The sequence below is a fragment of the Myxocyprinus asiaticus genome, chromosome 5 (assembly GCF_019703515.2).
Source record: "Myxocyprinus asiaticus isolate MX2 ecotype Aquarium Trade chromosome 5, UBuf_Myxa_2, whole genome shotgun sequence".
Lineage (NCBI taxonomy): Eukaryota > Metazoa > Chordata > Actinopteri > Cypriniformes > Catostomidae > Myxocyprinus > Myxocyprinus asiaticus.
In genome coordinates, this window is record NC_059348.1 from 40,216,446 (window position 1) to 40,230,786 (window position 14,341).

A 14,341-nucleotide genomic window follows, 5' to 3' on the forward strand; every position below is an offset into this window, starting at 1 on the left:
TTGACATCGGATTGCTCAAGTCCGGTGATTCTATAAAAACTTTGTGAGACAGAATTACACAACAGAAGATAATCTATAAAACAAGCTCCAGCCAATAGGCAGAATAAACACACAGAATGTGTAGATTAATTCACATAACTGTCCCGAAGGAGTGTTCCTCCGCAAAACAAGCTCCAGCCGCTAGCGGGACCAGCACAAAAAAAAAAAAAAATGTTCAGTTTCCTTGGACAGTCAAACGAATGTTCAGTGAGCCGGCCCATTCGACTGCTACATGAGTGCAACAAATGACCCAATCACTCCAATGTCCTGCAAGAAGCACTCCACAAAACAAACTCAAACCAATAGGAGGTATAAGCACAAAGAATGTGCAGATTTATCCACAACACTGTCCCGAAGGAGTGCTATTCCACAAAACAAACTCCAGACGCTAGGTAGAACCAGCACAAAAAGAAACAAAAAAGGCGCCCATTTCCTCGGAGGGTCAAGTTCAGTGTCTTTTATTGTCTCCAGAGCCCGAGGATTTTGAATTCTTTGACATATTGTCTTTCTAGAACAATTAAGAATCAGGGTGTATCGAATTTCACCGGTTTATGACACAAAAAGTATTAAAACTAGCAAAGTGCGCAGAGCTTGCCGTTCACATGTCCAAACCTCACATGGCGCCACCGAATTGAATTGAAAGTTAATTTTTTTTTTTATATATATAAATTTTTAAAAGGACTCCAGAGAATCTTTCTGCACTGGTTTGGTTCTGATCGGGCAAACGGCCTAGGCCTAGTTAAAATAGAAGCTAAAAGTTAATTTTATTGATGGCGGTCAAGTTTTTCATGGAATGTGAATGTCCTCATAGATCTTGATGTCATCTTGGATAAAGACACTGCATGCAAATTTCAAGTTGATCGGTCCAACGGTTCCATAGTAAGAGACATTTTGACATTTTTTACTATTATAGCACCACCAAGAGGTAAAGACGTACAATTGTTTTTGTGTGTCCTTAGAATTACCCCATACATATGTGTACCAATAGTTGATTTTTTCAGATAGCCGATAGTTAAGAAACGCAACTATTGGCCCGATTAATCGTAAATACGATATATCGGTCGACCTCTAATGCATTATCATAAAACAATTAAAAAAATCACAAATTATTTTCTTTGATAATGATATCTTCAGAACTTCAGTTGTATTTAACCAGGATTCTTTTTTAAAGATGAGTTAGACAGGTGGTATAAAATTGATAATGAATCCTGAGCACCTGTGTGACCATTATTTATTACTCAAAACAGTCTAAAGACATTCATGAAAAGAGGACTTTAAATGAATCCAAATACACAAAATTGAGTGATATAAAACTTACTGACTAGACATATTATACGCAGTATTTTTTTTATTATTATGGAATAAACCTTAATGATCCTTGCGTGCCTTTGCTATGCTCTGTAGGTGAAGGTTACAGAAGTCTGTTTGACATGGATCACTGTGGTTAAACTTCTGGCAAACTTGTACCACTATGATCTGTTTTGTGTTGTCTCCAGCACAGCCACGTGCAAGCGTGGAGGACAGATCAACACAAGGTGCTACTTGACACAGGATAAATAAATAAAAGGGGTGGTGCCTCTGTACTGGTCCAGTTGTCAACTTGGAAAACAGGATATTGGAACAAATCTGTTTCTTCTCCGAAAGAGCAAATTGGTTTAAGTTTGTCAGAATCCTAAGCGCTTGTCAGACAAGGTTAAGGAACAGAAGACACATGACTTTACAGAAAACAGGCTTTTTTTCCCTTCTTCTTCTTGTGTGTGAATCTTTATCTTTGGAAAGTGGTTTTCTTTTTCACTGGGGGAGGGAATCTATAAACACATTCAGAGAGAAGGGCACTTTCTATTAACAGGGTATACTAGGGTGTCTAAAGCATTAGAGGCACAAATCCCATGTTGTGAGAACTATTAGCAGTGATGGGCAGTAGTGTCACAACAAATAGCGAAGCTATTAGCTTAACTACGTTTCTCAGTAGCGAGGTGGTAGCTTTGCTACTTTTTGCTAAGTCGCTTTTCAGTAGTGAAGCTATTTGGTTGATTAGGTAGCTACAATGAAAAAGCTACAATACTGCATTTTGCATCATGCCATGTAGCCTGTGTTTACTCTCAGCGGTTTTGGATCAGAACTAAAGATGTCATATTTACAAATTATTCACTCTTTTGAGTTGGTTCTTTACAGTAAATTGGTCACACGTGATACCAAAACAGTCTAAATCGGTTTGCGATTCAATCTGAAACACTCATAGACTAATCACATGCACACTGAACCACTGAGCAGTTTCTCACTCACCAAAACACACAAATGGAATACTTAATTAAAACACAGAGAACAAAGAAAATGCTGGTTGCAATGGATATTTATCTACAATTAATAAAAGTCAAACCTACAAATGCACCCTATCGTTTGCCAGTGATGAAAAGTTCAACTTGTCAGCAGCTTGTGAACGACCACTGCAGGTAAATACATTTTCAAACTGTCAAATTCAAAAGGTTCCAGATATCCAATGTAAACAAGAGGCTAATAAGTAATTATGTCAATTACAATTATGTAACCAACCAACTTTGAGCTTTTGTGTGATAGTGTACCTCAGGTCATTAATTGCCTTGTGGGGTTTGATTAGGTCTTGTGGTGTTGGAAATTATAGTACTAGTATCAAATATGCATGCTATGTCCAGGGCCGCATTAAGGGCTTGAACATTTCCGTACAATAATGCGGCCCGGCCATTTCATCAAAATCTCCCTCCAACCAGGTAACCAAAGTTGGCAAACCTGTCTAAAGTGGTAGGTATCCTTCTGAAAAAAATTAACAAAACAAAGAGAGGGCACAGGAGAATTCACAGGATACCCAGTGAAGATGGTGACAAAAATCACGAAACAAATCAAGGGATTTGGCCTATATTAAGTATATATTGTGCTTACATTTACATGAATGTATGTGTAAATGTAATATTATGCTTATGTGAAAGAGAAATCTACCAACATGATCACACAGGAAGTCGGCATGTTGTTTCCGAGTCCCCATGTAATCACGTTCCCATAATCAGTGACGAGCACGATTCGGAAGGTTGCATTGTTCACTCTAGCATTACATTTTTACTAGGGATGCACCGATCCGATACCTAAATTGGTATCGGCTCCAATACTGAAGCTTTTAGACGGATCGGTTATCGGTCCGACAAGCCCGATCCAAATCCGATACTGTGTGTTAATCATGTTAGTTACTATCAAGCTCCAAAAATGACCATTAAACCACAATTAAAGCAATTCATATGACCCGTGCATTTTATTCAAAGCCACTTGAAGACGTGTGATTGCACTGTGAATCACAAAAGGCTGTGTTTAATAAGTAAATATATAGTATGCGCAGTGCCAGCGCATTAGTGAATGGTGCTGCTCTGTTGACATAAACTCACACAAAGGCTGGTGATGCACTCATGGCTATTTTTAGCCTTCACAGCGGAGTGCAATATTTGAGCACTACTCAAGAACAGCATCTCAGATATAGATGCTCAATAGTTCAGTTCACTTATAATATGCATTTAGAACGTCACCGGAGGTGCATTTTACCAGCATTTGAATAAGAAGCGAATTAAACTACTGTGAACTTGCCTACAAACAGACACATACAGGACTTCCTGGAGAGTTCAGAATGTCAAAATAAAAGTGTGAGGGTTTAAAAAGTGCACACTTTAAATATATTGCTGTTGTATTTAAATTAAAATTAAAAGTCAATATTAATAACAATTTATTATTATTATTATTATCATTATTGTCATTAGTATTTTTTTGCAATTTATAACAATATTTAAGTTGAATGGGTTCCAAAAAACAACTGTGTGAAAAGTGGGCTGATGTCTTACAACTACATTGAACAAAAGAGAGATCTGAATCCTTTAAAGTCCAGATGCAAGTTGAAACATTTTTGAAAAAAATATATATTTTTTTTTTTTTACTGAAGACTTGACAACTGGAATTACTGTTAATTTTGCTGCTACATTTTCCAGTATACTAGTTAATAATAAAGTGTTTCTTAATAAGCTATATATTTATATTGAAATAATGTGTAGTTTTGTGTTTGTGTTTCTTTACATATTAAAAAGACTACTCCCAATTAGTTCCACACAATAATGTAAAGATATTCTAAACTGATTATGCAAAAAAACAACACTGGTATTGGCTGATACTGAGATTTTCGATATCGGAATCGGTGCATCCCTAATTTTTACTACACTGATGGTTAGGTTTAGGTTTGGGAGGTACAGTTTAGTTTATTAAATATGCATTCCTCATCACTGTATTACAGCTGAAAACAACTCACTTCAGGCGCCCCTCTGTGGACATTTCACCCGGAACATGAAGCTCACACATGACCATACCCACCCAACAACACTTACCGCTTTGGCCACTGGGGGCACTGTTTTGCATTTCAGTAAGTACAGACCGATTTCAGCTAAAGAAAAGTTAAAAGTCCAATTTCACTGTGAGATCAGTCTGAAACTACAGGCCAGATCCTGACAAATTATAAATGAAAAATCATTATTGTCTGACATCACAGTTGAAAATTAACAAAATGTATTACAGCAATACAAACAGTACGCTGAGGACATGTAGGGGAGAGACACCCAGCAGGACAGTTGACTTTCAGCCAATGAGAATGAAGCAAAGGGAAATTTACAGTGCCCATTCATTCATGAACACAATATCACTGACAAGAACTCATCCTCCATTTTACCGTAGTGCTTTAAAGATCTAAATTAAACTGTCTGGATGAGAAAAAACATGTATGAATTACAGTTGGTTAAAGTTTTAAAGCACTCAGCTGTTACAGTGGTAAACTGTTCCATCCTCCAACAAAGCATTTGTTTCACTTTGTAAATACACTGACAGTGCTTAATAGCACTCAAACAATATGCGCCCTGCTATCCAAACAGTGCATTCATTCATAAAGTTTACCATGTGTAAAGTGCATCAAGGTTTAATGGTACATAAATGAAAGAGAGGCAAACCAGAAGAGCAAATCAATCATATAGCCTACTGCCTCTAAACAAGCGACCTGTGCTCCATTATGAGGAGAAGGATACTGACTAGGAGGCTGCACCTTAATGAATATTTAGATTTACCCTGTGCAGTCAGGTGTCACTTCAACGTTTGGGATTTGTATGTATCAGGGGTTGATTTTTATTCAAACTAACAAACTTTTTGTTACATAGTCACTATAATCTTGAAAACTGTTTACTGTTTTTATATAATGTACAGATATTATTGTTTTAACTATGTCCTAGACAAAGACTTTCAATTTATGAAATAATATCCATTATAAAAATATATAAATCAGCTTTTTAGTTTAAACTATCATTAAACTATAATGATCTAGACAAAGAGTGAAAAACAAACCAATGCAATTTTTTTATTATGTTTATAATAATTATATAGGTATTAAAATACATTCCTTGTACACTGAATACATGAGTGTTCACAATTTAATCATTAATTAAAAAATAAAAAAATTCTAACATATGTTACAAGTAAAAAAAAAATTTTTTTTTAAAATATCATTAATTTTTGAGTCAAGAATATCAAGAATTCAGGGTTACTGAAATAAAATGTGCCTTTTCATAAAAATTCCAAAATATCTGATTTTTGTGTGTCACATACCAACAAAACGGCAATCAACATGTTGGTTACACCAAATGACTTGAATTTGGTGGACAACATTTTTTCAAATGATATAAGTATTTTAAAACAAAATGGTTTCACTGCTCATTTTTTTAGAGAAATAACCATAGAAGATTATTCTGCACTACTCATGCCAACATTTATTTTCAAGAAGCATTTACTGAGACTATTTTTTTTTTTACTGTACCCGAATGGTAACACTATAAAACCCCAGAAAAAATACCAAAATTACTTTGAATAACTGAAAATATGTTCATCATAGGTAAGGTGTATCAGAGTATTTTGTTTTGTAAGAAATGCATTTTTAGTGTATTTTTTAATAACTTGTTAGATCCTGACAACAACAACAAAAATGAATTTCACCTGTGAACAGAATATTTTATTGTGCGCCATTTCCGATCATGCTGTAATTTTGTCAAATAATGCAAAAAAAAAAAAAAAAAAGTGAAAATATGATTAAATTGTATGTATTTACTGTAGCACAAAAACTGCTACAGCTATGCAAATATTATTAGCAAGACAAGCGAGTCTGTCATTTAATTCAAAAATGTTTAACATCTCATTTCCATAACAAAATGCTATCAAACATCACATAATACGAGACGTGGTGGAAATGATCATGACTTGAAGAAACACCCAGTTACATAAAACTCGATTGCTTCAGGTGTATTCATTACATCACCACTCTTGCTGAATGACAACTCCAACAGCAGAACAAGAAGTGACTAGGGTTTGTGCTTATCAGCCGAACGAGAAAAGCAGGCTGCCTCAGTCTGCAGCACAAGCATAGAAACAAAAAACGCCCTCCTTTCTGTAGTATATTCTGTATATACACAATGCTGAACATAAGACACATGAAATTTGACTCTTCTCCAATCTTTGTTTATCTTCTACACTAAAAACCTCCATTCTAAACTAAAACACGTATGGAGGGAGGGCATCGGATACATTTTTACTGGGTTACTTGCCATGATAGTTGGACGAAGGCAGTAAAATGTGAAACATTTTCTTGTTTGCATATGCCGTAACTGATTTACCAGTTCTGTTACTGTGTGGAAAAAGGTCTGTGACCATGAAGCTAACCTCCCCCTCTCCCACATCAACACTAGAGATAAAATACAGAAAGCCTCCCTGTTTCTCACAACAACAAAAAACAAAACAAAACAAAACACACACACAAAAAAAAAAAGCCTGAAGATTACACACAGACTTAAAAGAAGCTGATCTTAAACTGCATGTCTAAGATAGGATTTTTTTGATATTCTAGTTTGCCTTGGTTATATATAAGATTGTGGTGTTTGACTCTACAAGGGGCATGATGAAATAGCAGGAATGGGTGGACAAAGGAGTACAGAAGCAGCTGTCTACTGAGCCTGAAAGTTTCTTATCAGCATGTGACCTGAGTGAATGCAGTAGGTTATGGTCAGTGTGCATGTTTTAATAGTTATACTGACCATTTTATGGTAACTCATCGTCACCCACAGCGAAACAGACACGATTTAAGGCACTTTTAACCACAAACCGACCAAACCTCTGTCCTTTTACTTTTTAGATCTTACACTGGTGAAACTGGTAGATACGTTTGACATCATATCATGAGTGAATGAGTTATTTATCAAGGAATGTAATGGTCAAGCCGGTAAACCAACCTGCATTCCTCATCATGACACCAGAGGACAAGTGTAAACACAGTAATCAAATAGTAGAGAAAACATATCCTTCCATTGAGAACCTCACCTCGAAATAATAAATATTACATAGTAATATAACAACAACACGAATTATTTCAGATTTAAAGAGTTACCATTAACTCTGAAATCACAGCGAAACTTTGCTAATCTCATACGTCACACTCTCAGTAGCAACGGCAGCGATAAATGAATGACAGGCCACAAAAACACTCGAAAAGTAGCGATTAACAGACGTCGCATTTCTCTAAAAGAGCAAAAAGATGCACTGGGCACGAGTGTAAATGTTCAGCGATGTTTGAAAAACTTGAAACCACTTTATTAATTGAATAACACGAGGCCTCGGTGACAAACTTAAACACAAGGCGACTCGCGCAAACTTTGGCTGCAAAGTTTCTACTCACCATTTGGAAAGAAACATCACATCATTTTAATTCCAAACGGTTTAATCCCAACCGTCACTAATCCAGCCCTTTTTTCGGCAGGGTTTTTTTCTTAAGCATTCGTGCCACACCGGTTACAACAAGTGCACACATACACACACGGGTACTGAAAGTGATGTAGTATGAGTGTGTGTGTGTGTCCGTGTCCTCATACACACAAGCGCGCGCACTAGCGGCGCTCCATTCTTAAGGCATGACGGGAACAGAAGGCGGCGGGGTTGTAGCACTACTCCGTTCCCTCTCAGCGCCTGTTGTTTACACCAACCTGTTTTGTTTTCCTACCTTTTTTCCCCCTTATGGACCCCCCACGGCATCATCAAGGCTCAAGTAGCTCCAGCAACACAGAAATGTATGGAAGCCCATTTCCACTACATGAAATATACAGTTTATACACTGGCTGCCAAAAGTTTGGAATAAGGTACAGATATTGCTGTTTTTGAGAAAATTGGTACTTTAATTCACCAAAGCGGCAGTCGACTGATCACAAAGTATAGTTAAGACATTACTGATGTAAAAAAAACAGCACCATCACTATTTGAAAAATAGCCATCACTCCAAAACCTTATCATTGAGTAATCATGCTAAATTGCTAATTTGGTACTAGAAAATCACTTGCCATTATATCAAACACAGTTGAAAGCTATTTGGTTCATTAAATGAAGCTTAACATTGTCTTTGTTTTTGAGTTGCCACAGCATGCAATAGACTGGCATACCTTAAGGTCAATATTAGGTCAAAAATGGCAAAAAAAGAAACAGCTTTCTCTAGAAACTCGTCAGTCAATCATTGCTTTGAGGAATGAAGGCTATATAATGCTTGAAATTGCCAAAAAACTGAAGATTTCATACAAAGATACACTACAGTCTTCAAAGACAAAGGACAACTGGCTCTAACAAGGACAGAAACAGATGTAGAAGGCCCAGATGTACAACTAAACAAGAGGATAAGTTCATCAGAATCTCTAGTTTGAGAAATAGACGCCTCACATGTCCTCAGCTGACAGCTTCATTGAATTCTACCCGCCCAACACCAGTTTCATGTACAACAGTAAAGAGAAGACTCAGGGGTACAGGCCTTATGGGAAGGATTGCAAAGAAAAAGCCACTTTTGAAACTGAAAAACAAAAGGTTTATGTGGACAAAGAAACAGACCTTGGACAACAGATAATTGGAAAAGAGTGTTATGGATCTTAATCCCCTTGAGGTTTTGTGGTATCAGCTAGATTGTAAGGTGCGTGAAAAGTGCCCGACAAGACAAGTGCTACAGGAAGCGTGGTGTGAAATGTCACCTGAGTATCTGGACAAACTGACGGCTAGAATGCCAAGGATCTGCAAAGCTGTCATTGCTGCACGTTGAGGATTTTTTGATGAGAAACACTTTGTAGTTTAAGAAGTTCTGAATTTTTTTTTTAAATTGTAATAGTCATTTTTCACATTATTAATATCCTGACTATACATTGTGATCAGTTGAATGCCACTTTGGTGAATAAAAGTACCAATTTCTTTCCATAAGAGCAAAATCTGTACATTATTACAAACATTTGGCCGCCAGTATATATATTAATATATATAATGCTTTGTTATATCAAAATTATATGAGATAAAAAGTCATAGGGTACAACAGGGATAAAGCCCCCTGAAATTATGACATATAACAAAATACTTTAGTTATTTTCAGTTTTGTTCAAGTTGATTAAATCAAAAGTTTTTCAATAACTATCCAGTATGTGATAGGATAGTTTTTTGGGTAAAAAGCCCCCGTTGCAGGGGTTAAACGCCCCCATTAAAAACATTGTTTTTCGGTTTTTTTTTTCTTAAGTGGGGCGAATAGATTTGTTATGAACAATGTTCAATGTGGGCTCACATTAACTCACCCAATAAAAATGGAAATTCATTTGTTTGTAAAATACTTCAGATGTTATGAAATGCCAGATGTGTTTTAAAAATGAACAGGAAATGGTGCACCTTTTTCTGAAGTGGTTATTCTGAATAAGCATTGGTTAATTTTTACTCAAAAAACATCTAGCTGTCTCAAAATTATTTGCATTGACAAAGTTTGCACTATACATAACTATAAACACTATAAAGCCTTGGGGCCCCAAGTGTGTGGTAAAAGGCTCCCTTTTTTATAAAAACAAAAACAACCTTCCGTTATTATTCCATTTCACACAAATTATGTTGCTCCACCTATCAAATAAAGCCATTTTCTTTTTTTACTTTGATACATTTTGTGACCAGAAAGTAAATAAATATATAATTTCCCTAAGGTTTGTCTTCAGCTCTGTTTTACCCTAATTATGAGATGCTAGGTCATAATGATGAGATAAAAAAATTACAATTATGAGATACTAAATCCAAATTATGAGATAAAATGTAAAATTATGAGACACCAAGTCAAAATAATGAGATACGAAGTCATAATTTTGAGATAAAAAGTTTTTTGTTGTTTTTTTTAGATAAAATACCCAAATTATGAGATAAAAAAGTCAGAATTATGAGATAAAAAGCCATTTCATTATTGTGATTTAGTATATAATTATGATTTAATATCTCAAAATTATGATTTGTCTTGTCAGTCTGTCAGGGAAACATATGGGACGATGCAGTTGAGACTGTTCTCCAGTCGTGTCTGTTGGAGGCTGTTGACAGAAGCTCTGTCACGGAGAGGGATGTCCATTCCTTGATGTGGTCACCAAGGTTTTCTCTGTCGTGTATATCAACAGTCTTTCTCAGGAATCGTTTACTCCACCTTTAAGTGTTAACACAAAGCTACTGCCAACTTTCTAATCTGTGGGACTAACATTCTAACGCTCATAATGAAATTTTTCTTTTTACATGAATATTGATCCAAATTTATTTCAGATGTCCCAGATACCACTGAGCTAACATTACAGCATGCACACTATGCAGGTGTAAGTTATGAACCGGGATCTGTAGTTTTTACTATATGCCTGTGCAAAGCTTGGTTATCACTTAGTGTGAGAATGCAATGAAAAACCTGGAGCTGCAGTTCAGAGAAGTTTTTCCAACCATATGACTCATGGATTGCATTTGTGCTTTGATAGACACACTCACAATTCTACTCAAGAAACATCTCTTCTTAAGGCAGTGTGCGTACCTTCATTGAAAACAGTTGTTTAGAATTTTAGAACGCGCCATGTCGTCTGCCAGACGTGTCCGGTGTGCAACCCCCTTTAGAGTTTCTATATATTACAATGCAACTATGGTAAAAACAACAAAAAAATGTCCATAGGCTCTTCTTGAATGCACTTCACTGCTTTATTTACAGCAGTTTTTCCCATTGATATCAAGATTAGACATCTGAAGCCCAAGGCGTCTAATACTCCCGTGCATCTTGGAGCTGCTGGCTGATCAGAGGTCCAGGATGATTAGTATGGATTTTTGGAATAGAAAAAATAAAGATTCGAGACAAACATGTAAAAACTTTTCTACAACCGGCAATAACTCTCGAATGATGACATATCAACTATGTACAAAAACATCAATAATATATTTATATATACTTTTTTCATCATCTACCCACTAAAATATATCAAAGCAGCAACTATTGGTCAATCTGAGGAACTCTTTTAGTCCTGAAAACAGTTTAAATATCCTTCAGCTGTAAAAGTGTGAACACCAGGGAAAAAGAAAAAAGAGAGCAAAGATAAGAAAATAAATAAAAAAATAGTCCAAAAATCTGTTCGTTCTGTGTAGTCTGGAATACTGAATAGCAGGTAGAAAAGCAGTGTACTGTACAGGCTTCTCCTGTAGACAGTTTGTTCTTGGAAGGACACTAAAGGTCATCCTACAGTTCCCAAGTTCAACAGGTTTGCCACCAACACCGAGAATATACGGATTCAGACACAACTCCATGTAGTAATGACACAGGCCACAAAGTAAGGTCACTTTTTTCTTAAATTATAATTTTTTTTTTCTTCTTTTTTTTTTTTGGAGATTCATTGGTGGATGAGGGGAGAGTCAGAGATGTAAGGTTTAAAGCAGCCTTCTGGTTGTGGTTGAGGTTAATTTCACAGTTTGTTCCATTTGATCAGTCTTTGAAACATGGCAATATTAAAAATAAAAATAACAGAAAAAAAGCAGTTGATGTGTATTTTCTTCTTTCAATACAAAATAACGCCTGTACCCAGTATCATCATCATAGTCATGACATTGCTTTCTGAGGGGCTTCTGATATAGAGCATGATAAAAGTCAATCTATAAAATGATGACAAAAAACAATCTAATATAGTTTGTTGGGGTTAAGTAATATTAAGAGGGGTTAGACCGTGGTAGGGATAAGATGCGTCCATTTTTCTTGCTGCCGTTCATTTGCGTGTACGACACGTGCTCCTCGTAACTCCCTCGTAGGCCCACCGACGAGCCCTCATCCCCATCTAGACAGCACTCCCTCTGAGAGTATGAGGAAGGGTCCAGCGGGATGCTCTCCATGTTCTCCAGGTCCATATCAAACTCTTCGGTCTCAGGTGGCTTGTTCTCCTCGCTGTAGAAGAACGAGACCTCCTGAAACGAGGGATGCAGATCCTCCCGGAGCATCTCGATGATCTCCTGGAAGGTGGGCCTCATTTTCGGATTGAAATGCCAGCACATCTGCATCAGGGTATGTCTGGATGATTAGGAAATAAATTAGGAATCATTTTCTGACAGCTTGAAATATCCATAAGAAACCTATTTTAAATTTGCCCACAGACCCATGCACTTTTAGAGGTCCACACATATCCAGTTAGTATTGCAACAATCGCAACAATGAAATTTTAACTCGGCTCTGAAATGAACTTTTAAGCCTACTAATCAGGGTGGTACATATATGAGTAACTTAATTTTATTTATTCTTAGTTTATTTCGAGTGAGTCAATTAATTCACTCAGATTATTTCAACCATCTCTTCGATTGTCTTTTTGATTCACTGAAAAGGTCCAGCTCATTTTAGTCATTCGTTCCGGAATCAAACAACACTGGCTCATAATAGTTGTTCATTTGGTTATCAGACAATGCTGGACACGCTACATGCTGTTGATTCACTGAAAAGACCCAGCTTATAAGAGTAGTTCAGGAAACACTGTTGAAGTACTTCAGAAAGGTTTTCTGTTCACACCACCGGAAGAATGCACATTCCAAAACCATTAAAGGAACTGAACATCATGAAAATCATTCGATTACGGATTTTTAAAAAATGGTTCTGAATAAGAATCATTGCTCGGTTTCCAACCCCAATACTTCAACTTAACTTTAAAGCAATTATTAAAAATTACTCGCACATCCACTCAAAATCCGAAAGTGGTCTTTCCTTCATCTTGCTTCTAGATTTTTAGATAACGCCCCGTTCACACCGCCATCGACACATAGCGACAGGATCTCATTAATGTTTAATGAGAGCACATCGACTTTCGGCAACACAATTGACAGAGACCGTTGGTGACAAGAAGTGGGCCTTGCGAGCGACACAACAATGTTGAGAAAAAGCTAACTTTATGCAAATGATGAGCGACATTCAGGAGCAACTTCCAATGGGAGAGAAGTTATCCGTCACACCATCCGTGTTCTTTGACATACTGGTGTCGAGTGCAGGCAAGACAGAGAAGTTTTAAAGTTTTGAGGGATTTCACTGTTCTATATTATTTGTCTGTAACCACATGCATGGATTTAATAAAACGATGTGTAGAAAACGGTGTAAGCAGCTGTTGTAATTCTGAGTGAGTTTGATTCATATATTGATAGATCGAAAATCTTGTTTATGATATGCAATGATCACCCCTGCAGACATGTTCATTTTAAGAGGCAAGATAACTGCTTTCTTGTCAAATTAGAATGATATATAAATTTTTTGCCATCAGTACATCTCATCTGTGATCAGATTTTCTAAAGCTATGGCCAGACTTGCAGTCCACCAATAATGTTAAAGCAACAGCAGTAGGAACGCCCACTAGCGACTTCACAGTACGGGGCTTAACTGAGGATATCGATGAGCAGCTATTATATTGATGTTGCTAACTATTATTCTGACACACGATTTAAGCTGTAATAACAGAGACTTCATATCTACAAACACCTGCAACCGTGATTGTAGGTCTAGGGAGGTCCCTTGAGGACAAAACTGGAATGTGTTCCATTACTTCTACAAACTGATCCGGACATTGATAGAAAGGAACGTTTACCTGCATTTGGCGCTTGGCGGAAGTAAATTCCAGAACTTGTTTTAACTTAAGCAATGTGTCAATTAAATGACTTAATGTAAATTTAAAATACTCACAATCTGTCTGCGCAGTTGTCTGGTCTGTCCAGGTATCCTCCATCCATCACAAACTTAAGGACCTGTTCATTAGACAGGCCCTGGTAGGGCTGCTCAGCCAGAGTACTGATCTCCCATAATACCACGCCAAATGACCTGAACAAGCAAAGCATAGGTCATGAGCAACTAAAACAGGCTGTACTCAAAGGATCGATTTGGCAAAGAGTCCTAAATGATGCATGCCGGCAT

At 36.7% G+C, this 14,341-nt stretch overlaps 2 protein-coding genes across 4 annotated transcripts in view; both read right to left on the minus strand.

Annotated features, from left to right (window-relative positions):
* arhgef18a (rho/rac guanine nucleotide exchange factor (GEF) 18a) overlaps positions 1 to 9,232 on the minus strand; it is a 56,161-nt gene extending 46,929 nt beyond the window's left edge. For all 3 annotated transcript variants that reach the window (XM_051698481.1, XM_051698482.1, XM_051698483.1), the window contains exon 1: positions 7,805 to 9,232. The gene's annotated coding sequence lies outside the window, so the exon portion shown is untranslated. The remainder of the gene's footprint in view (positions 1 to 7,804) is intronic.
* A 1,865-nt stretch (positions 9,233 to 11,097) lies between these two features.
* Positions 11,098 to 14,341, minus strand: part of insra (insulin receptor a) — a 103,039-nt gene continuing 99,795 nt past the window's right edge. The window contains exons 20-21 of the mRNA XM_051698480.1: positions 14,114 to 14,248; positions 11,098 to 12,469 (exon numbers count right to left, since the gene is read on the minus strand). Coding sequence (XP_051554440.1) covers positions 12,115 to 12,469; positions 14,114 to 14,248 — 490 coding nt within the window. The 3' untranslated portion in view covers positions 11,098 to 12,114. The remainder of the gene's footprint in view (positions 12,470 to 14,113; positions 14,249 to 14,341) is intronic.